Genomic DNA, 25,070 nt, shown 5'->3' with positions numbered 1-25,070 from the left:
GTGGGGTGATGGATGTACAAGTTTGAGTTTGAAAACTCAAGCTTGGTTCATCCATGGCATAATTTGAATTTGTGTATTTTTTTGGGTTTTGTTGATTGGAAGTGATTGTGTAAGCTCATTATAGGTGTTTTGGAAAGTTTGGTGGAAATTGGACATCTTTTCAGCAGGTTGTGAATTGTTTGGGGAAACCTGGTGCAAATTGGTTAACCGGTTTGCGAGGACCTATAAAATCAGTTAAACGGTTTGCAGGACCTATAAAACCGGTTAACCAGTTTTGACAAATTCCCTGAACAACTCATTTCCTCGATTCGTGTCCATTTCAGTGCCTTGGTTGGGTGATTTCCTGTTTCCTAAGGTATTGTGGTTCCATTTAGAATTAGCGATACCTTAAGATTGGAGGTTCGGGTTTCTCGAATTAGGGTTTTGGCACGTTATTTACCTGGTTTTAATATCTGATTAGGGCATCCATCCAGCACGAGACATTCTCTTCAGGTCGGCCAACTCACTTGAATTCGGAAAAGAGGTAAGAACAGCGTATAATATGTGATATATATGCGAATGTAAGTATGTGTGAAATGTATATGCATGCATGTTATGGTTGGTACACTACCAACACTTGTACGGAAATGGTACAGAGTGCATTGGTATCTTCTATATTGTTTAAAGAGTACATTACGGTGTCACCAGCACAAGTACGGGGAGGTACATGGTGTTTGTGGTATCTCACTTAGTGGTACTGTAGGTACAAAATAAACCCTACCAACACTCGTACAATATTGGTACGAAGTGTATGTGGTATAGTGGTTGTACCCTAGTATGGAACGTTCTTACTCATTTGTTAAGCTTTGTAAATAGGTGTATGGGCGCCTAGATACAAGTCGTTATAATGTGATATGTTATATGCTTTTCTTACTGAGTCTGTCGACTCACAGTTCTACTTTCATGTGTAGGTAAAGGATAGATGAAGGCTGAACATGAGTGAGCTTGAGCTAGGATGACGTTGTACATGTCATGGCGGCGCGACCTAGAGTGTTCGGTCTTGGGACATCTGGGGTTATTATTTTGTAGTCGTTGTGCGACCTCACTTTTATAATCTAAATATTTTGTAAAAAGTTTATCAACGGGATCCTGACACTTGTAAATATTCTTATAAAGTTTATAAAGTTTCATAATTAATCTGAAAAGTTTTAACTTGACACGATTTTCATAAAAATTCTTTGATTAGTTAGATAGCATTGCAATTGAAAAATCATTGTAACGTGCCTTAGCATTAAAATGTTACCGTAATGATAGTCATAGACAAAAGATAAGAGACAGAAGAGTCACCACAACATGGGTAACGAAGTAGGTATTTCCAGGGGCGGAGGGATTTGGCCATCTAAAGAGGCCATGGCCCCCCCAAGAATTTACATATTCTATTATATATATATATGATTTTTTTTAATTAATATGTATTCACTATATAGGCTGGTGGCCTCCTTAAGTCATGGTCAAATATTTTTTATTTTTAAAGAAAAAGATAGCAAAAATATACCAACACGTCAATGACATCAATTACTATGTATGTATATATATATATATTCTATAAAATCAATCACTTCTTTCCTTTTTTTTTTAAAGTAATTATTTTTTTCATCAATAGCAATTAGCAAGACATTTTTTTAAGTTTATTTTGTAACAATAAATAAAAAGTGGAAACTAAAATGTTCAAAAGACCTTCAAAATAGATAATTAGGTATTATTATTCTCTTCTTCCTTTCTCATAGATAATTAGGTATTATCATTCTCTTCTTCTTCTCTCATTCTATACCTATTACATGAGCCACCATTTTTACAAATAAGGTGATTGAATTATGTTTTACTTTGACTATTTCTATAGATACATTTTTTATCATTAAGATAGAAAATAACATCTATAATTAATTTGTGGTAGCAATTTTACAGGAATGAATTAAATAGCAGTCCACATCAAAGAGCAGTGGTGAATATCAAATAACAAGTAAAGGTATCTTATAGAAAATAATATGTACATTTTAAATCAATCCAAGTTCTAATTTTATTCTTTCTCTCAAATATTATACATACAAATAGTTGATATAACTTTAATTGTCATTTATATTTTATTTAGAATTATATATAAATATAAATTGAGTAGGTGCACAATGAAAAGAAATAATTTTACTAATAATTTTTTTTTATTTGGAGTGATACTTAATGATAGATTAATATAAAAGTATATACATACATAAACACATGTTATAAACTCTTTTTATTGTTATAGTTTTGTTTATTAATTATTATGGATAGGATTTTGTTAATAATTTGTTTAATATATATAGTTCTTTTTAATTGTAGATGAAAAAATCAACTACAATTGATACATTTTTCAAAAGAAAGAATGTTGAAGTTTCAACATCTGATGTCTCATCAAATCCATCAGTATCAGTGGATGTAGATCATGAAAATTCAAAAAATCGGCCAATAAAGTCTTTAAGACTTGACATTAAAGAAGGGTTTGATATTAATTCATTAGAGCGTGATCCAGGAATACGCCCGCCAATATGGGAGTATCCACCTGAGAAGCGTGATGAAGTTCGCAGAGCTTACATTAAAGCTGGTCCATTTCAGATTATACTATCTAGCTATCAAAAATCAGAAGAAGCTCATTCACGTTCTTTTCAGTTATCTTGGTTTAAGCTATTTCCATCTTGGTTGGAATATTCTCCTAAAGTACATGCTGTATTTTGTCTACCATGCTTTTTATTTCACTCTAAAGATGCACATCCTAGATTGAATGCATTTACTGTTAATGGATTTCGATCATGGAAGAAAGTGAGAAGAAAAAATTGTGCATTTTTAGCACATATTGGAGACGATATAAATTCACCTCATAGAAATGCTGAGAAAGCAGTTGCAGATCTCATGAACCAACCATCACATATTGGAAGAAGGTTTGCGAACTTCACATCACAAGAAATCGCTGACAATAGACTTCGTTTGAAAACATCAATTGAGGGGATTAGGTGGTTAGCATTTCAAGCATGCCCTTTTAGAGGTCACAATGAATCTAAAACTTCAATTAATCGGGGAAACTTTTTAGAGTTATTAAGTTTCATAACTTCCTATAATGATAAGGTAGCAGAAGTTTTGGATAAAGCTCCACGAAATGCAACATATACATCACCAACAACGCAAAAACAAGTTTTGCATGTCTTGGGAAATAAAGTGAGAAACGCGATTCGTGAAGAAATTGGTGATGCAAAATTTTCAGTAATAGTTGATGAAGCACGAGATGAATCTAAGAAAGAGCAAATGTCAATTGTTTTGAGATTTGTTGATAAAGATGGGTATGTGCAAGAACGTTTTTTCGGGCTTATTCATGTCAAAGACACTTCTGCTTTAACATTAAAAGAAGGTATTTTCTCTATACTCTCTAATTATAGTCTTGATGTTCAATATATTCGTGGGCAAGGTTATGATGGCGCAAGTAACATGCGTGGACAATGGAATAGTTTGCAAGCTTTAATTTTAAGTGAATGTCCTTATGCTTACTATGTTCATTGTTTTGCACATCGTTTGCAATTGGCATTAGTTGCTGCATCTAGAGAAGTTATTGTTGGAAATTATTTTACCAGGATCTAGATTTACTATCATGTATGTTGGATTAACAACCTAATATGAATTCTAAAACAATGAAAATAAACACATATAAAGTTAGAAAACCTTACAGTGGGTGCAGCGGAATAATATGACTCCTTCCGTTCAGATCTCTAGCCCTTGATTCCTTTCTGTAGCAGAGCATCACCAAGATGCGAACTGGATCTTCTTTTCTCCTTCTTTGATGCAGAAATTCCATAGTCTTCCATACTATGATTGAGATACCACTTGATGTGTGTGGGCACTACTCATCTCACAAGGATTTCGAAATTTCTCTCTCTTTTCTCTCTTAATTTCGTGGCTCATGGTTCATATGATGATCAAGAGAAGAGAACAAGGGCTGCTATATATAGGGAGAAGGGAGAGCACAACTTTTCAAATAAAACAGTTTCCTCTTTTACTGTGTAATTGATTAACTGTCTTATTTAGTGTGATTCACCACTTTCCTATTATAGCTAGGCTTTGATTAGCAATTACATGACAATTAAAAAATAAAATAATAATTGGAAAACACAAAGGGAGTGCTTCGGCCATAGAGGGAATATGGGCCTCACTTGGATTTTGCAGTTTCCTCAATTTTATTTCAATTTCTCCAAAAATGCCATTTTTCCAATTCTAATCATTTAAATGCCAAAACTAATTATTTAACAACTAAAATAGATTATTAAATAATATTGTCATTTAAAATAATTATTAATTAGACATACAAAGTCTCTTAATTAATAATTTAACCTAGAAACCCTTTTCTTTACGATTTCATCCTTAAACTGTGAGAATTCATAAAGTAGACATAGTCTAACTTTTAGAATTATAATTGATTAATTAAAATCAATTAACTGAGTCTTACAAGCAGTATGACCTCAACTAGTATGGGGACCATGGGTCTATATAACCGAGCTTCCAATAAGTCGAACCGAATTTACCAAGTAAATTCCCTAACTTATTAATTCCTCATTGAATCCACACTTAGAACTTGGAATTGCACTCTCAGTCATATAGAAACGCTCTATATGTTCCACGATATAGACACTGTTGGAAATTATTTTACCAGGATCTAGATTTACTAACAAGTATGTTGGATTAACAACCTAATATGAATTCTAAAACAATGAAAATAAACACATATAAAGTTAGAAAACCTTACAGTGGGTGCAGCGGAATAATATGACTCCTTCCGTTCAGATCTCTACCCCTTGATTCCTTTCTGTAGCAGAGCATCACCAAGATCTGAACCTGGATCTTCTTTTCTCCTTCTTTGATGCAGAAATTCCATAGTCTTCCATACTATGATTGAGATACCACTTGATGTGTGTGGGCACTACTCATCACTCAAGGGAATTCGAAAAACAGAGAAGAAAAGAAAGAGAGAGTGGCGGTTTCATAGTATTTGAGAGAATAGACTGTGAAGTGTCTCTCAAAACTGAAGCCTTTACCTTCTATTTATAGAATACAACATAGGGTTAAAGTTGAATTATTTGGCATTTAAAAAATGAAAAATAAAATGAGAAATAGGAGCATTAAGTGGCCGGCCATTCATTGAGGGAAACAAATCCTTCCACTTTTCAAACTTTCCTATTTCATCATTTCTAGTTTCCCATTTTCTCAAAATTGCCAATTCTCTCTTTCAACTTCATAAATGTCAAATCTAATTATTTAATAACTATAAATAATTATTAAATAATATATTGTCATTTATTTTATTTATTAATAAAACTAATCAAAGTTTCCCAATTAATAAATATACCCTTTAAACTCTCTATTTACTGTTTTACCCTTGCTTAGTGAAAATTCATAAAGTAGACATAGTCTAACTTTTAGAATTATAATTGATTAATTAAAATCAATTAACTGAGTCTTACAAGCAGTATGGCCTCAACTAGTATGGGGACCATGGGTCTATATAACCGAGCTTCCAATAAGTCGAACCGAATTTACCAAGTAAATTCCCTAACTTATTAATTCCTCATTGAATCCACACTTAGAACTTGGAATTGCACTCTCAGTCATATAGAAACGCTCTATATGTTCCACGATATAGACACGTCATTAGTTATCCATTGTTATAACCCTAATGTGATCAATGATCCTCTATATAGATGATTTAAATTGTACAGGATTAGATTACCGTAACACCCTACAATGTATTTTATCCTTAAAACACTTAACCCTGTATAAATGATATTTCACCTAAGTGAAATGAGATCTCCACCATTTATCTTCGTTTGGTTAAGCTCGAAGGAAATCATCCTTTACTTCTATTTGCCAAATAGAAGCTATAGATTCCATATTTATGTTAGCGCTCCCCCACTCAATTGTATTACCGTGTTCCCAAAATGTACGTATTACCCTGATACAAAACTGGGCTTAACTAACAAATCAAAGAACACGAGTAATACTCTTGAAATTGAGCCTAACCATATCAGGATTTCGATCATGTGATCTAGGATCAACTTATGATATTGAATTGAATAGATATTTACGGTAAATTTCAAAATCTAATTCAAAGTTCAATATCGGTCCATTCCGATGTATACTCCATACATCCGATACTGGTAAACTTTGCCAATGTCCTGGAAAGGAGATAACACTTTTCCAAGGTGTAAGAATACCTATCGCTGATTATACCATGTCAGTCTAAATCCAGTGTTCTGACAAATCAGGGAATCAACTTTTGAACATATAATAAAGATTATATTCCACTGTGCTGACAACACTATAATCTTTAACCAACTCATATGTTCTGGACTTAAAAAAGAATTCATACATTATATACCTATAATCATGAAATAAATCATGTGAACCATGCAACATAAAATGTTATTTCTGATCTTTATTAATAAGTAAATCTGATTATATGAAATGAGTTTTATTTAGGGCATAAAACCCAACAAACTCCCACTTGCACTAATATAAAACAAAAAGTGCATTTCAAATAATCATTAACACCTTGATATACCAATCAAGTGTAATAGTAGTAAACTCCTCGTAATGGGATCTGACAGGTTGAATTAAACACAACCTCTTCTCCACCATTACTCTTCCTTAATCACAAAATCCTTGATAATGTGAAATTCCTCTCTATATGTCTACTCTTTTGGGATACTGGATTCTATACTTTTGGGCAACTACTCGTTCGTTATTCAGGAAGTAACCCTAGTAGTTAAGGCAAGTTGGAACACTGCCACAAATGTATAGAACTTTCCTTAGACTGAAAAAGTATCTTTCCTGCAACTTTTAACATTTAGTCTCTTTCTGGTAGACTAAGAGATTTCAGATAGGTTTTTACACTTCTCCAAAATCACTACTCCACCCCCAAAGTAATCACCATCTCATCAGAAGACTTTCTAGCACACAGGCAAGTCTCGAAATCTGATGTGGTGTAGTCTAAGAGTTTTAAAACCACTCTTATTGACTAACATATAGTTCCTCTTCTTAATCTTAAGATTTACTTGATTGTCTTCCAATGTTCCTCTCCTGGATTAATCTGATACCTACTCATTACTCCCACTCAACAGCAGGTGTCTGGTCTAAGGCATACTAAAGCATATTTGAGACCTCTCACTGTTGATTTAAGAAATTCTTTTATGGCTTTATCTTCTCTGGAATAGTTGAGACTTTTCCTTAGATAAATAAAATCTATGTCTAAGAAGTTGTGAAGCTTCTATAGATTTCCATTGGAAAGAAAATGCATCAGCATCTCATGCTTGCATTAGAGTAAGTAATTACCAGGTATACCACAAGCCATAGGTTTAGATAAACTCAAACCTATAATACTAGGAACAAGAAGTTTTGTTAAGTCCATTGAATAGACTTATGAACGAAAATTTCCTTTCATGTCCTTGTAATAAAAAACTTTAGGTTACTCCATGTGAATGGATCAAACTATAGTTCTATTGGCTTTCTTCTTAGTTTTTTATCTTGACAATCCATTACTTGTTTAAACTCACAATGGATTTAATCACTAGTGTCTTCCAAGTCATAAGAAGGTGAGTTCCTAGAAACTTTCCCACTACAACAAGGTACCGTGAACTATGTCAAAGAAAACTAAATGGTATTGACCTCTTCGGTTGTGACAAGACAACAGAGGCAGTGGGATCATCATATGTTATATAAGATGATAGAACACTTTTGGAATCAAGAATTAAATATCTCCTTTATTTGCTACTTGTTTTTCAGACTTAGTCATTTTCTTAGAAAAGTAGTATTTGTTTGAACAAACACTTTCTTATCTATTGACATTGGGATGGTCCACCCCTAATCACTTAGAATAGCTAACAAACCATGGTTAATAGTTCTAGCTTTTCTTAAGATTTCGATTAGGTTATCCATGAATCTAGTAATGATTTACATTAAGTATACAACCATTGCATCATTCTGAAATTTTATTTCCATAGAAGGATTTAGGCAACGACTAGTAACTAATCATCAATATGCAACTCGAATTTCTGGCGAGGTAAGTTTGGATATTATTCAAAATCAAATTAATGATCTTTGAACTGCATATCTACTACCTTTTTCTCCACCCCTATCAGTTCGCAAGATCTTTAACCACTTACCTTCACCATTGCTAGAAATTCATGAAATTTTTCAAACATTTCAAATTTCTTTTGCATAAGGTAAAATCTAGAGTGATCGTTTTAAGAATACAACGAAAACTCATATCCACCCCTGAATGTACATCCATCTGCGAATGAGATGAAATTACTTTCAGTGGATATAGGCATATTAACTCTTTGCAGAGAATGATCTTGTCAAAACAATTATGAACAAGATACAAATGCCATAGATTTATAAAATATGTGGTTGTATCTTTTGATGACTTACTTTAGTTACATCAAAGAGTTCTTAGAATAGTGCAAGTGGATTCTGGTCACAGAATACTATACTCATACAGTTTGAATCCATTGAAAGAAAATGGTTATTAAACACTTGTGAAAGTGTAACTGCATAATTAGTCATTCTTTCTTGGACCACCACTACTAATCTAACTCTATGATTTGCCTATACAAGTAGGAGATATCTAAGATTGAGGATTTATATCATTTAGGGATAGAATTCCGGGAATATATTCATATGCGTCATCTAATTTCTTAAGAGAAAATAAGACTTTATATGATTTATAGACCATTCATCCAATGATATGTCATTAAGCTAATTCGAAATGAATAAGCTAAGAGGAATTAGGATAATTTCGTTTTAAATAAGAATCCAACGATGCTCCGTTTAGCGAGAGTCAAAGAAATCTTATTTATACAATCTTCTTGTTTCATATTGTAAAACACTAGTCTCAGGTGTCATCAATTGATGAACAGCTAGATGTTGCATATACAATATTTATCTTTCGAGATCTAACACTATTATGTTAATCTAATGGTGAAAATCCATTAGGGATTAATCTCATTAGAAAAACAAATCAAGTTAGACCAACAATGAAGATTCGAAATTAAACTACAATTTAATAACAGAAAATAACATGGTTCAATACAAATTCATACACAATTCAAAAATTATCAAGCATATAGCAATTAGGAATGACAAGTGAAAATACTAAAACATACAATCCTAAATAATTTCCAAGGTTTTCAACAAACTGATATCAGTGTCCCGTTTAGGCGAGAGTCAAAGCTATCATCCATTGAATAGAGTTGTCAGCTCATCTAAAATGTCAAACATTTTAGCAACCTTTTATTCGATCAAGATTTGAATCCGCGTTGTCCCGTTTAGGCGAGAGTCAAGGCTATTCTATCTTATGAGCTTCCACCATTGTTTCATATTCTTGCAAGTCTTATACAGTCGCCACCATTAGGGTGGTCATAAACTATATAAAAAACTTACAAGATTACTTATCTTTCGAGATTAAACGGTGCTAACTTGCTAATGAACGTTCCTCCATTAGGGAGGATTACTCACTAAAACAATAGCTATGTAAAACCAACAATGGAGATCGAATATCCTTATAATAATAAAGCTCATTATTTAATGAAGGGTTGTATTTTCTTCTAATATTTATTTTAATCCATTTATTTTAAATATATATTTATTTAATTAAAATTTCTAATTTAGAATGAAACATTCCAAATATAATTTTTAATTTAATATTTATAAATTACAGTTAGATGGATACGAAAATAATATGAATTATTTCCATCTTAGTAATAATTTCCATAAATATTTAGAAAATTATTCAATTCAAGTTGTTTCAAAATTAATTTAAATTAATTTACAACTCAAATTTAACTTTCTATAAATATATATTGCATTTCGAAAATAAAATAAAATAAATCCTGGAAATTTACTCTAATTTTATGTTGGCCCAAAATTAATAAATAAAAATTAATTTTCAACAAAAAATATAATTTTCCTATTTAATTAAATATCTAAGAAAAATTTCAAATATTTAAGTATCATGATTAAAAAATCAACTTAAATATTAATTTTCTATTTAATTAAATACACTAGAAAAAAACTTCAAGCAAAACAGATAATATCTATCTAGACTTTTCATAGACTAATTAATCAAATTTCTAATTATAATATATTTTAGTTCATTTATTTTAATTAATGAAAAAATCAATGATTTAAGTTGGTCCAAAATTAAATAAATAATTTTCAACTTTAATCTATTTTTCAAATAAAATTCAAAATTTCTGCATCAAGGTGATGCAATTTCGAAATTTTGGGAAATGATTAATAAAATAAAATAAAATATATTTTGAAAATTATTCAAACTTAAGTTATTCTGAAAAAAGATTCCAAACTTAAAATAATTTTCAACTTCAATTAAATAACATGAAAATAACAATATTAAAGTATCATGATGAAAATCAACTTAGATATTGAAATTTTCAATTTAATTAAATGTATTAAATTCAAGAAATAAATAATTAAGTAAAGAGGAAACTTAATTATTAATTCTAGTTTAATACTAGGAAAATATTCTAAACTTAGATTGTACCAAAATTAATTAGGAAACAATTAATTTCACAATCAATGATATTTTCCTATTTAATATTAGAAATAATAAGTAGCACTAGAAATAACTGTCTAGAATATATCATTGACTAAGTGTTTTTCTAAAATTAACTTTAAAATATTACATGAAAAATAAATTTCATATATTTTAAAAGTTAATTATGTTGCTAATTCAATTTTAATTAGGTTAGACTAATATAATTAACCTAATACAATTATTTAAATAAGGCAAATAGGCCTTCACAATTGGGGTAGTTCATGTGAGGGGGAGCTGGGTTCAGTATGTCGTACCCACTTCTATGGCCCCCAACTCTCACACAAGGCCCAAAAGAGAGGAATTTAACCTTAAAATAAACAATTGTTATTCATTGAATACGCCCAAATCTAATTGGGCCTAAATAAATTTCCTTATGTCAAAATTTATTTTAGCAACCTAGTCCATTTACTTAGTAAGAACTTAAATGGGCTCCCTATATGTATCTAAGCCCAAAAGCAAACATATAGGCTCACACAGGTCAAATGATTTGGATGGGCCCTATCATGTTACTAGGTTTACACAGATGAAAGAAGTACAAAATTTACCTGTTACAAATTATTTATAAGATCTATCGTCAATTGGAGTATGATTAAAATCAGATCATTGGATCATGATCTTTCAACAAGTTAATCATAGCAATTTAGATCAGATAAATAATAGGTTTGTTAAAAAGTTTTGAATAAACAATATAAATAAACAAACATTGTCCATGTAACAGATGTGAAAACAAGATATTAATATAATTAAATTATTATTCTTAAACTAACCAAATAAAGGAAACTAATTTTAAAATATCTAGGTTTATTTGAATCAAATTAAATTAAATATCTAATAAGATCAATGATTTAAAAGGAAAGAATCTCCAATATCACTTTCAGATCTTATAATTTAATAAAATAAACCAATTTTAAAATAGATTTGGTTAAATAATAATTACCATAATTATATGTCAAAATATCTCAAATTAAGCAATATTCAAATCTCTACAAAAATATCTATGTTATTTAAATATTTAAGATATGATTTATAAATTTCTAATAAGGAAAAAATGATATATATATAGAAAAAATATCATTTTTATACTTATAATTTATAAATAATTAAATATTTAACAAAATAACAAATTTTTGAATTTGAAAACATTATGGTAAGAATATCTATAAAAATATCTATGTTAATTTCAAATTTATTAATTATTTAATTTGTCATATAAGATAATTTTAATATAATATTTTAAATAAAAAGACAAAGTTATCTTTTAATTTAAAATATCTTAAATATCAAAATATTCAATCTTATAATTAAATAACAAATAAATATTAAAGAAGTTAACAAATTTTTAAAACTCACCATAATAGGAAATATTTAAAAATTGGAAACAATCCAAAATAGAAATATTTAAAATTGGAAAAAATTCCAAATTGAAAATATTTAAAATTGGAAACATTTCAATTTAAAATATTTAAAATTGGAAAAATAAATTTTGGGAAACAATCCCTTGAAAAAATTGAATTTTTAGGGAAAAAACCCCAAAAATCGCAATTTTTGGGAAACTGGCAGCAAGGCTGCACGAGCAGCCCAGATAGGCTGCAAAATGGGCCTTACGCGCGCGGATGGGAGGAATTGCAGCCCCATCTGCCGAGAAAACTCGGCGGGCTGCAGGATTCCCAGGCGAGACGCACGGGCGTGCTCCTGGGTGATTGACCGTGGTGCGCGCGCGGATGGAAGTTGTCCGAAGCACCTGGTGCACGTGTGCACCTAGCTTCCACAGCCATCATTCCCGATTTTCCAAAAATCATATCTTTCTCAATTTTTATCGGAATTGAATTCCGTAAAAAACAAAATTGCTTAATTTTTCACAAGGAACCCAAATAAAATATTTTCAAAAATTGAAAAAATATTTTTCATGGAAAACGAAACTGCACAACATCAACATTCATCATACAACACATAAACCAACATGAAGCCATCCAAATCAACACAGAAACATGCAATCATCGTTTTAATTCATATTACATGAAAGTAAATCATTACCATGGCTCTGGTGCCAGTTGATGGAAATTATTTTACCAGGATCTAGATTTACTAACAAGTATGTTGGATTAACAACCTAATATGAATTCTAAAACAATGAAAATAAACACATATAAAGTTAGAAAACCTTACAGTGGGTGCAGCGAAATAATATGACTCCTTCCGTTCAGATCTCTAGCCCTTGATTCCTTTCTGTAGCAGAGCATCACCAAGATCTGAACCTGGATCTTCTTTTCTCCTTCTTTGATGTAGAAATTCCATAGTCTTCCATACTATGATTGAGATACCACTTGATGTGTGTGGGCACTACTCATCACTCAAGGGAATTCGAAAAACAGAGAAGAAAAGAAAGAGAGAGTGGCGGTTTCATAGTATTTGAGAGAATAGACTGTGAAGTGTCTCTCAAAACTGAAGCCTTTACCTTCTATTTATAGAATACCACATAGGGTTAAAGTTGAATTATTTGGCATTTAAAAAATGAAAAATAAAATGAGAAATAGGAGCATTAAGTGGCCGGCCATTCATTGAGGGAAACAAATCCTTCCACTTTTCAAACTTTCCTATTTCATCATTTCTAGTTTCCCATTTTCTCAAAATTGCCAATTCTCTCTTTCAACTTCATAAATGTCAAATCTAATTATTTAATAACTATAAATAATTATTAAATAATATATTGTCATTTATTTTATTTATTAATAAAACTAATCAAAGTTTCCCAATTAATAAATATACCCTTTAAACTCTCTAGTTACTGTTTTACCCTTGCTTAGTGAAAATTCATAAAGTAGACATAGTCTAACTTTTAGAATTATAATTGATTAATTAAAATCAATTAACTGAGTCTTACAAGCAGTATGGCCTCAACTAGTATGGGGACCATGGGTCTATATAACCGAGCTTCCAATAAGTCGAACCGAATTTACCAAGTAAATTCCCTAACTTATTAATTCCACATTAAATCCACACTTAGAACTTGGAATTGCACTCTCAGTCATATAGAACGCTCTATATGTTCCACGATATAGACACGTCATTAGTTATCCATTGTTATAACCCTAATGTGATCAATGATCCTCTATATAGATGATTTACATTGTACAGGATTAAATTACCATAGCACCCTACAATGTATTTTATCCTTAAAACACTTAACCCTGTATAAATGATATTTCACCTAAGTGAAATGAGATCTCCACCATTTATCTTCGTTTGGTTAAGCTCGAAGGAAATCATCCTTTACTTCTATTTGCCAAATAGAAGCTATAGATTTCATATTTATGTTACCCACTCAATTGTATTACCGTGTTCCCAAAATGTACGTATTACCCTGATACAAAACTGGGCTTAACTAACAAATCAAAGAACACGAGTAATACTCTTGAAATTGAGCCTAACCATATCAGGATTTCGATCATGTGATCTAGGATCAACTTATGATATTGAATTGAATAGATATTTACGGTACATTTCAAAATCTAATTCAAAGTTCAATATCGGTCCATTCCGATGTATACTCCATACATCCGATACTGGTAAACTTTGCCAATGTCCTGGAAAGAACATAACACTTTTCCAAGGTGTAAGAATACCTATCGCTGATATACCATGTCAGTCTAAATCCAGTGTTCTAACAAATCAGGGAATCAACTTTTGAACATATAATAAAGATTATATTCCACTGTGCTGACAACACTATAATCTTTAACCAACTCATATGTTCTGGACTTAAAAAAGAATTCATACATTATATACCTATAATCATGAAATAAATCATGTGAACCATGCAACATAAAATGTTATTTCTTATCTTTATTAATAAGTAAATCTGATTATATGAAATGAGTTTTATTTAGGGCATAAAACCCAACAGACACGTCATTAGTTATCCATTGTTATAACCCTAATGTGATCAATGATCCTCTATATAGATGATTTACACTGTACAGGAATTAAATTACCGTAACACCCTACAATGTATTTTATCCTTAAAACACTTAACCCTGTATAAATGATATTTCACCTAAGTGAAATGAGATCTCCACCATTTATCTTCGTTTGGTTAAGCTCGAAGGAAATCATCCTTTACTTCTATTTGCCAAATAGAAGCTATAGATTCCATATTTATGTTAGCGCTCCCCCAGTCAATTGTATTACCGTGTTCCCAAAATGTACGTATTGCCCAGACTAAAGATTAGGCTTAACTAACAAATCAACGAACACGAATAATACTCTTGAAATTGAGCCTAACCATATCAGGATTTCGATCATGTGATCTAGGATCAACTTATGATATTGAATTGAATAGATGTTTACGGTAAGTTTCAAAATCTAATTCAAAGTTCAATATCGGTCCATTCCAATGCATACTCCATGCATCCGATACTGGTAAACTTTGCAAATGTCCTGGAAAGGACATAACACTTTTCCAAGGTGTAAGAATACCTATCGCTGATTATACCATGTCAGTCTAAATCCAGTGTTCTGACAAATCAGGGAATCTACTTTTGAACATATAATAAAGATTATATTCCACTGTGCTGACAACACTATAATCTTTAACCAACTCATATGTTCTGGACTTAAAAAGAATTCATACATTATATACACATATAATCATGAAATAAATCATGTGAACCATGCAACATAAAATGTTATTTATGATCTTTATTAATAAGTAAATCTGATTATATGAAATGAGTTTTATTTAGGGCATAAAACCCGACAAACTCCCACTTGCACTAATATAAAACAAAAAGTGCATTTCAAATAATCATTAACACCTTGATATACCAATCAAGTGTAATAGTAGTAAACTCCTCGTAATGGGATCTGACAGGTTGAATTAAACACAACCTCTTCTCCACCATTACTCTTCCTTAATCACAAAATCCTTGATAATGTGAAATTCCTCTCTATATGTTTACTCTTTTGGGATACTGGATTCTATACTTTTGGACAACTACTCTTTCGTTATTCAGGAAGTAACCCTAGTAGTTAAGGCATGTTGGAACACTACCACAAATGTATAGAACTTTCCTTAGACTGAAAAAGTATCTTTCCTGCAACTTTTAACATTCAGTCTCTTTCTGGTAGACCAAGAGATTTCAGATAGGTTTTTACACTTCTCCAAAATCGCTACTCCACCCCTAAAGTAATCACCATCTCATCAGCAGACTTTCTAGCACAAAGGCAAGTCTTGAAATCTGATGTGGTGTAGTCTAAGAGTTTTAAACAAACACCCTTATTGACTAACATATAGTTCCTCTTCTTAATCTTAAGATTTACTTGATTGTCTTCCAATGTTCCTCTCCTGGATTAATCTGATACCTACTCATTACTCCCACTCAACAGCAGGTGTCTGGTCTAAGGCATACTAAGGCAAATCTGAGACCTCTCACTGTTGATTTAAGAAATTCTTTCATGGCTTTATCTTCTCTGGAATAGTTGAAACTTTTCCTTAGACAAATAAAATCTATATCTAAGAAGTTGTGAAGCTTCTATAGATTTCCATTGGAAAGAAAATGCTCCAGCATCTTACTAAAGTAAGTTGCTTGTATTAGAGTAAGTAATTACCAGGTATACCACAAGCCATAGGTTTAGATAAACTCAAACCTACAATACTAAGAACAGGAAATTTTGTTAAGTCCATTGAATAGACTTATTAACGAAAATTTCCTTTCATGTCCTTGTAACAAAAAACTTTAGGTTACTCCATGTGAATGGATCAAACCATAGTTCTCTTGGCTTTCTTCTTAGTTTCTTATCTTGACAATCCATTACTTGTTTAAACTCACAATGGATTTTAATCACTAGTGTCTTCCAAGTCATGAGAAGGTAAAGTTCCTTGAAACTCTCCCACTACGACAAGGTACCGTGAACTATGTCAAAGAAAACTAAATGGTATTGACCTCTTCAGTTGTGTTAAGACAACAGAGGCAGTGGGATCATCATATGTTATATAAGATGATAGAACACTTTTGGAATCAAGAATTAAATATCTCCTTTATTTGCTACTTGTTTTTCAGACTTAGTCATTTTCTTAGAAAAGTAGTATTTGTTTGAACAAACACTTTCTTATCTATTGACATTGGGATGGTCCACCCCTAATCACTTAGAATAGCTAACAAACCATGGTTAATAGTTCTAGCTTTTCTTAAGATTTCGATTAGGTTATCCATGAATCTAGTAATGATTTACATTAAGTATACAACCATTGCATCATTCTGAAATTTTATTTCCATAGAAGGATTTAGGCAACGACTAGTAACTAATCATCAATATGCAACTCGAATTTCTGGCGAGGTAAGTTTGGATATTATTCAAAATCAAATTAATGATCTTTGAACTGCATATCTACTAACTTTTCTCCACCCCTATCAGTTCGCAAGATCTTTAACCACTTACCTTTGCCATTGCTAGAAATTCATGAAATTTTTCAAACATTTCAAATTTCTTTTGCATAAGGTAAAATCTAGAGTGATCGTTTTAAGAATACAACGAAAACTCATATCCACCCCTGAATGTACATCCATCTGCGAATGAGATGAAATTACTTTCAGTGGATATAGGCATATTAACTCTTTGCAGAGAATGATCTTGTCAAAACCACTATGAACAAGATACAAATGCCATAGATTTATAAAATATGTGGTTGTATCTTTTGATGACTTACTTTAGTTACATCAAAGAGTTCTTAGAATAGTGCAAGTGGATTCTGGTCACAGAATACTAAACTCATACAGTTTAAATCCATTGATAGAAAATGGTTATGAAACACTTGTGAAAGTGTAACTGTATAATTAGTAATTCTCTCTTGGACCACCACTACTAATCCAACTCTATGATTTGCCTATAAAAGTAGGAGATATCTAAGATTGAGGATATATATCATTTTGGGATAGAATTCCGGGAATATAATCATATGCGTCATCTAATTTCTTAAAGAAAATAAGACTTTATATGATTTATAGACCATTCATCCAATGATATGTCATTAAGCTGATTCGAAATGAATAAGCTAAGAGGAATTAGGATAATTTCGTTTTAAATAAGAATCCAACGATGCTCCGAGAGTCAAAGTAATCTTATTTATACAATCTTCTTGTTTCATATTGTAAAATACTAGTCTAGGGTGTCATCAATTGATGAACAGCTAGATGTTGCATACAATATTTATCTTTCGAGATCTAACACTATTATTTTAGTCTAATGGTGAAAATCCATTAGGGATTTATCTCATTAGAAAAACAACTCAAGTTAGACCAACAATGAAGATTCGAAATTAAACTACAATTTAATAACAGAAAATAACATGGTTCAATACAAATTCATACACAATTCAGAAATTATCAAGCACATAGCAAGTAGGAATGACAAGTGAAAATACTAAAACATACAATCCTAAATAATTTCCAAGGTTTTCAACAAACTAATATCAGTGTCCCGTTTAGGCGAGAGTCAAAGCTACCATTCATTGAACAGAGTTGTCAGCTCATCTAAAAAGTCAAACATTCTAGCAACCTTTTATTCGATCAAGATGTGAATCCGCGTTGTCCCGTTTAGGCGAGAGTCAAGGCTATTCTATCTTATGAGCTTCCACCATTGTTTCATATTCTTGCAAGTCTTATACAGTCGCCACCATTAGGGTGATCATAAACTATATAAAAAACTTACAAGATTACTTATCTTTCGAGATTAAACGGTGCTAACTTGCTAATGAACGTTCCTCCATTAGGGAGGATTACTCACTAAAACAATAGCTATGTAAAACCAACAATGGAGATCGAATATCCTTATAATAATAAAGCTCATTATTTAATGAAGGGCTGTATTTTCTTCTAATATTTATTTTAATCCATTTATTTTAAATATATATTTATTTAATTAAAATTTCCAATTTAGAATGAAAAATTCCAAATATAAATTTTAATTTAATATTTATAAATTATACTTAGATGGATACGAAAATAACGTGAATTATTTCCATCTTAGTAATAATTTCCATAAATATTTAGAAAATTATTCAATTTAAGTTGTTTCAAAATTAATTTAAATTAATTTACAACTCAAATTTAATTTTCTATAAATATATATTGCATTTTCGAAAATGCTTTAAAATAAAATAAAATAAATCGTGGAAAATTACTTATTTTATGTTGGCCTAAAATTAATTAATAAAAATTAATTTTCAACAAAAAAATATAATTTTCTTATTTAATTAAATATCTAAGAAAAATTTCATATATTTAAGTATCATGATTAAAAAATCAACTTAAATATTAATTTTCTATTTAATTAAATACACTAGAAAAATACTTCAAGCAAAACAGATAATATCTATCTAGACTTTCATAGACTAATTAATCCAATTTCTAATTATAATATATTTTAGTTCATTTATTTTAATTAACCATCAAATGAAAAAGTCACTGATTTAAGTTGGTCCAAAATTAAATAAATAATTTTCAACTTTAATCTATTTTTCAAATAAAATTCGAAATTTCTACATTAAAGAAATGTAATTTCGAAATTTTGGGAAATGATTAATAAAATAAAATAAAATATATTCTGAAAATTATTCAAACTTAAGTTATTCTGAAATAAGATTCCAAACTTAAAATAATTTTCAACTTTAATTAAATAACATGAAAATAACAATATTAAAGTATCATGATGAAAATCAACTTAGATATTGAAATTTTCAATTTAATTAAATGTATTAAATTCAAGAAATAAATAATTAAGTAAAAAGGAAACTTAATTATTAATTCTAGTTTAATACTAGGAAAATATTCTAAACTTAGATTGTACCAAAATTAATTATGAGACAATTAATTTCACAATCAATGATATTTTCCTATTTAATATTAGAAATAATAACTAGTACTAGAAATAACTGTCTAGAATATATCATTGACTAAGTGTTTTTCTAAAATTAACTTTAAAATATTACAATGAAAAATAAATTTCATATATTTTAAAAGTTAATTATGTTGCTTATTCAATTTTAATTAGGTTAGACTAATATAATTAACCTAATACAATTATTTAAATAAGGCAAATGGGCCTTCACAATTGGGGTAGTTCATGTGAGGGGGAGCTGGGTTCAGTATGTCGTACCCACTTCTATGGCCCCCAACTCTCACACAAGGCCCAAAAGAGAGGAATTTAACCTTAAAATAAACAATTGTTATTCATTGAATAAGCCCAAATCTAATTGGGCCTAAATAAATTTCCTTATGTCAAAATTTATTTTAGCAACCTAGTCCATTTACTTAGTAAAAACTTAAATGGGCTCCCTATATGTATCTAAGCCCAAAAGCAAACATATAGGCTCACACAGGTCAAATGATTTGGATGGACCCTATCATGTTACTAGGTTTACACAGATGAAAGAAGTACAAAATTTACCTGTTACAAATTATTTATAAGATCTATCGTCAATTGGACTATGAGTAAAATCAGATCATTGGATCATGATCTGTCAACAAGTTAATCATAGCAATTTAGATCAGATAAATAATAGGTTTGTTAAAAAGTTTGAATAAACAATATAAACAAACAAACATTGTCCATGTAACAGATGTGAATCAAGATATTAATATAATTAAATTATTATTCTTAAACTAACCAAATAAAGGAAACTGATTTTAAAATATCTAGGTTTATTTGAATCAAATTAAATATCTAATAAGATCAATGATTTAAAAGGAAAGAATCTCCAATATCACTTTCAGATCTTATAATTTAATAAAATAAACCAATTTTAAAATAGATTTGGTTAAATAATAATTACCATAATTATATGTCAAAATATCTCAAATTAAGCAATATTCAAATCTCTACAAAAATATCTATGTTATTTAAATATTTAAGATATGATTTATAAATTTCTAATAAGGAAAAAATTATATATATAGAAAAAATATCATTTTTATACTTATAATTTATAAATAATTAAATATTTAACAAAATAACAAATTTTTGAATTTGAAAACATTATGGTAAGTATATCTATAAAAATATCTATGTTAATTTCAAATTTATTAATTATTTAATTTACCATATAAGATAATTTTAATATAATATTTTAAATAAAAAGACAAAGCTATCTTTTAATTTAAAATATCTTAAATATCAAAATATCCAATCTTATAATTAAATAACAAATAAATATTAAAGAAGTTAACAAATTTTTAAAACTGACCATAATAGGAAATATTTGAAAATTGGAAACAATCCAAAATAGAAATATTTAAAATTGGAAAGAATTCCAAATTGAAAATATTTAAAATTGGAAACATTTCAATTTAGAAATATTTAAAATAGAAAAAATGAATTTTGGGAAACAATCCCATGAAAAAATTGGATTTTTGGGGAAAAACCCCAAAAATTCGCAATTTGGGAAACTGGCTGCATGCAGCAGCCCAGGAGGCTGCCAGCAGCCTCACACGCGCGTGGATGGGGTGCTCACGCCGAGGAAGCTCGGCGCCTGCAGGGTGCCTGACCGAGAAAACTCGGTCAGCTGCAGGGTGATCGACCGAGGGACGCGCGCGGATGGGAGTCAGATCCGAGTGCCTGGTGCTCACGATTGAGCACCCTTGCATACCCGAAATCCCGATTTTCAAAATTCATAACTTTCTCAATTTTTATCGGAATCGAGTTCCGTAAAAAACAAAATTGCTTAATTTTTCACAAGGAATCCAAATAAAATATTTTCAAAAATTGAAAAAATATATTTCATGGAAAAATTTCGTACAACATAAACATTCATCACATAAGCACATAAACCAACATGAAACCATCCAAATCAACACAGAAACATGCAATCATCGTTTTAATTCATATTACATGAAAGTAAATCATTACCATGGCTCTGATACCAGTTGTTGGAAATTATTTTACTAGGATCTAGATTTACTATCATGTATGTTGGATTAACAACCTAATATGAATTCTAAAACAATGAAAATAAACACATATAAAGTTAGAAAACCTTACAGTGGGTGCAGCGGAATAATATGACTCCTTCCATTCAGATCTCTAGCCCTTGATTCCTTTCTGTAGCAGAGCATCACCAAGATCTGAACCTGGATCTTCTTTTCTCCTTCTTTGATGCAGAAATTCCATAGTCTTCCATACTATGATTGAGATACCACTTGATGTGTGTGGGCACTACTCATCTCACAAGGATTTCGAAATTTCTCTCTCTTTTCTCTCTTAATTTCGTGGCTCATGGTTCATATGATGATCAAGAGAAGAGAACAAGGGCTGCTATATATAGGGAGAAGGGAGAGCACAACTTTTCAAATAAAACAGTTTCTTCTTTTACTGTGTAATTGATTAACTGCCTTATTTAGTGTGATTCACCACTTTCCTATTATAGCTAGGCTTTGATTAGCAATTACATGACAATTAAAAAATAAAATAATAATTGGAAAACACAAAGGGAGTGCTTCGACCATAGAGGGAATATGGGCCTCACTTGGATTTTGCAGTTTCCTCAATTTTATTTCAATTTCTCCAAAAATGCCATTTTTCCAATTCTAATCATTTAAATGCCAAAACTAATTATTTAATAACTAAAATAGATTATTAAATAATATTGTCATTTAAAATAATTATTAATTAGACATACAAAGTCTCTTAATTAATAATTTAACCTAGAAACCCTTTTCTTTACGATTTCATCCTTAAACTGTGAGAATTCATAAAGTAGACATAGTCTAACTTTTAGAATTATAATTGATTAATTAAAATCAATTAACTGAGTCTTACAAGCACTATGACCTCAACTAGTATGGGGACCATGGGTCTATATAACCGAGCTTCCAATAAGTCGAACCGAATTTACCAAGTAAATTCCATAACTTATTAATTCCTCATTGAATCCACACTTAAAACTTGGAATTGCACTCTCAGTCATATAGAAACGCTCTATATGTTCCACGATATAGACACGTCATTAGTTATCCATTGTTATAACCCTAATGTGATCAATGATCCTCTATATAGATGATTTACACTGTACAGGAATTAAATTACCGTAACACCCTACAATGTATTTTATCCTTAAAACACTTAACCCTGTATAAATGATATTTCACCTAAGTGAAATGAGATCTCCACCATTTATCTTCGTTTGGTTAAGCTCGAAGGAAATCATCCTTTACTTCTATTTGCCAAATAGAAGCTATAGATTCCATATTTATGTTAGCGCTCCCCCACTCAATTGTATTACCGTGTTCCCAAAATGTACGTATTGCCCAGACTAAAGATTAGGCTTAACTAACAAATCAAAGAACACGAATAATACTCTTGAAATTGAGCCTAACCATATCAGGATTTCGATCATGTGATCTAGGATCAACTTATGATATTGAATTGAATAGATGTTTACGGTAAGTTTCAAAATCTAATTCAAAGTTCAATATCGGTCCATTCCAATGCATACTCCATGCATCCGATACTGGTAAACTTTGCCAATCTCCTGGAAAGGACATAACACTTTTCCAAGGTGTAAGAATACCTATCGCTGATTATACCATGTCAGTCTAAATCCAATGTTCTGACAAATCAGGGAATCTACTTTTGAACATATAATAAAGATTATATTCCACTGTGCTGACAACACTATAATCTTTAACCAACTCATATGTTCTGGACTTAAAAAGAATTCATACATTATATACACATATAATTATGAAATAAATCATGTGAACCATGCAACATAAAATGTTATTTCTGATCTTTATTAATAAGTAAATCTGATTATATGAAATGAGTTTTATTTAGGGCATAAAACCCAACAGTTATTCCTGTCCATCAATTTTTTACAAAGTTGAACTCCATTGTTAATATTGTTGGTGCTTCATGTAAGCGCAATGACCAACTAAAAGCTGCTCAAGCTGCAAATATTGCTCATTTACTTGAGATTGATGAACTAGAAAGTGGGAAAGGACTTAATCAAATTGGTTCTTTACAAAGGGCAGGTGATACTCGTTGGAGTTCTCATTTAAAATCCATTTCTAGTTTAATAAAGATGTTTAGTGCAACATGTGAAGTTTTATTGAATATTATTGAAGATGACACTACTTTTGCTCAACGAGGAGATGCGAATGCAGCTTATGAGTCATTAACTTCTTTTGAATTTGTTTTCATTTTGCATCTTATGAAAAAAATTCTAGAGATTTTAAATATACTCTGTCAAGCTTTGCAACTTCAGTCTCAAGATATTTTAAATGCAATGCATCTTGTTTCATCCACTAAGACTCTCATTCAAAAATTGAGAGAAGACGGATGGGATGAATTAGTTGATGAGGTGAAATCTTTTAGTGAACCTGTTAATATACCTGTGCCAGATTTTAATGCTCACTATACTACAAAAAGAGGAAGAAGTCGTGGTCAACAAGATGCAATTACAGTGGAGCATTATTACAGAGTTGATCTTTTCAATGCAGTGATAGACTTTCAACTACAAGAATTAAATAACAAATTCAATGATAACACAGTGGAGTTACTCATTCTTAGTTCAGCTTTAGATCCAAGAGAGATACACACATCATTCCGAATTAATGATATTTGCAAGTTGGTACAAAAATTTTACCCAAAAGATTTTACAGAATACGAGATGGTACAACTAAGGACACAATTTGAACATTTTGCTCATGTACGAGAACTTCCTGATTTTACAGTTTTGGCAACCATTTCTGATTTATGTCAGTGGTTGGTAAAAACTAGAAAAGCAGAGATTTTTCCAATTGTGTATAAAGTTATAACTCTTATTCTTACACTTCCAGTTTCTACAGCTACCACAGAACGATCCTTTTCAGCTATGAATATAGTGAAGACTACACTTCGCAACAAGATGGAAGATGAATTTTTAAGTGATTGTTTGCTCGTTTATATTGAAAGGGAAATCGCTAGAAAATTTAGTATAGATTCACTTATCGATGATTTTCGTGATATGCAAGAAAGACGTTCTGTATTTTAATTTTAATTATGAATTTAATAAAAACATTGAAATTTTTGACACTTAAATTTACAATATGGTTTGGCCCCCCTAACTCTTCATGCTCGCTCCGCTCCTGGGTATTTCAAACATGCTTCTAGAAGACTAGAGAAAGCCATTTTCCAAAATTGCTGAAACTTTTTAAGTATTCAAATTTTTTAGGCAAGCTCAAAAAAAAAAAATAAATAATAAAAATCTGGAATATAATTTAGGGAAATTTTTATATATATACATTATATACATTAATATTACAGAAAAAACGTTAAATGAAAACAATGCATTTGTATGCCGTGACACGTCATCAAGCTTACCGTGATTAGCTTCAATAATTTTGGAACCACCGGCGATGAAGGAGACGCG

The 25,070-nt window shown here is 30.5% G+C and overlaps 1 protein-coding gene across 1 annotated transcript; it reads left to right on the top strand.

Annotated features, from left to right (window-relative positions):
• The first annotated feature begins 626 nt into the window (after positions 1-626).
• Positions 627-24,692, top strand: LOC115695307 (uncharacterized). The gene is made up of 3 exons (XM_061118137.1): positions 627-692; positions 2,356-3,615; positions 23,541-24,692. Exons 1-3 carry the CDS (start codon positions 627-629, stop codon positions 24,690-24,692), a joined length of 2,478 nt encoding a protein of 825 aa, XP_060974120.1.
• The last annotated feature ends 378 nt before the right edge of the window (positions 24,693-25,070 follow it).

This window comes from Cannabis sativa, chromosome 6 (assembly GCF_029168945.1).
Source record: "Cannabis sativa cultivar Pink pepper isolate KNU-18-1 chromosome 6, ASM2916894v1, whole genome shotgun sequence".
Taxonomy (NCBI): domain Eukaryota; kingdom Viridiplantae; phylum Streptophyta; class Magnoliopsida; order Rosales; family Cannabaceae; genus Cannabis; species Cannabis sativa.
This window is presented reverse-complemented; position numbering and strand designations above follow the sequence as displayed.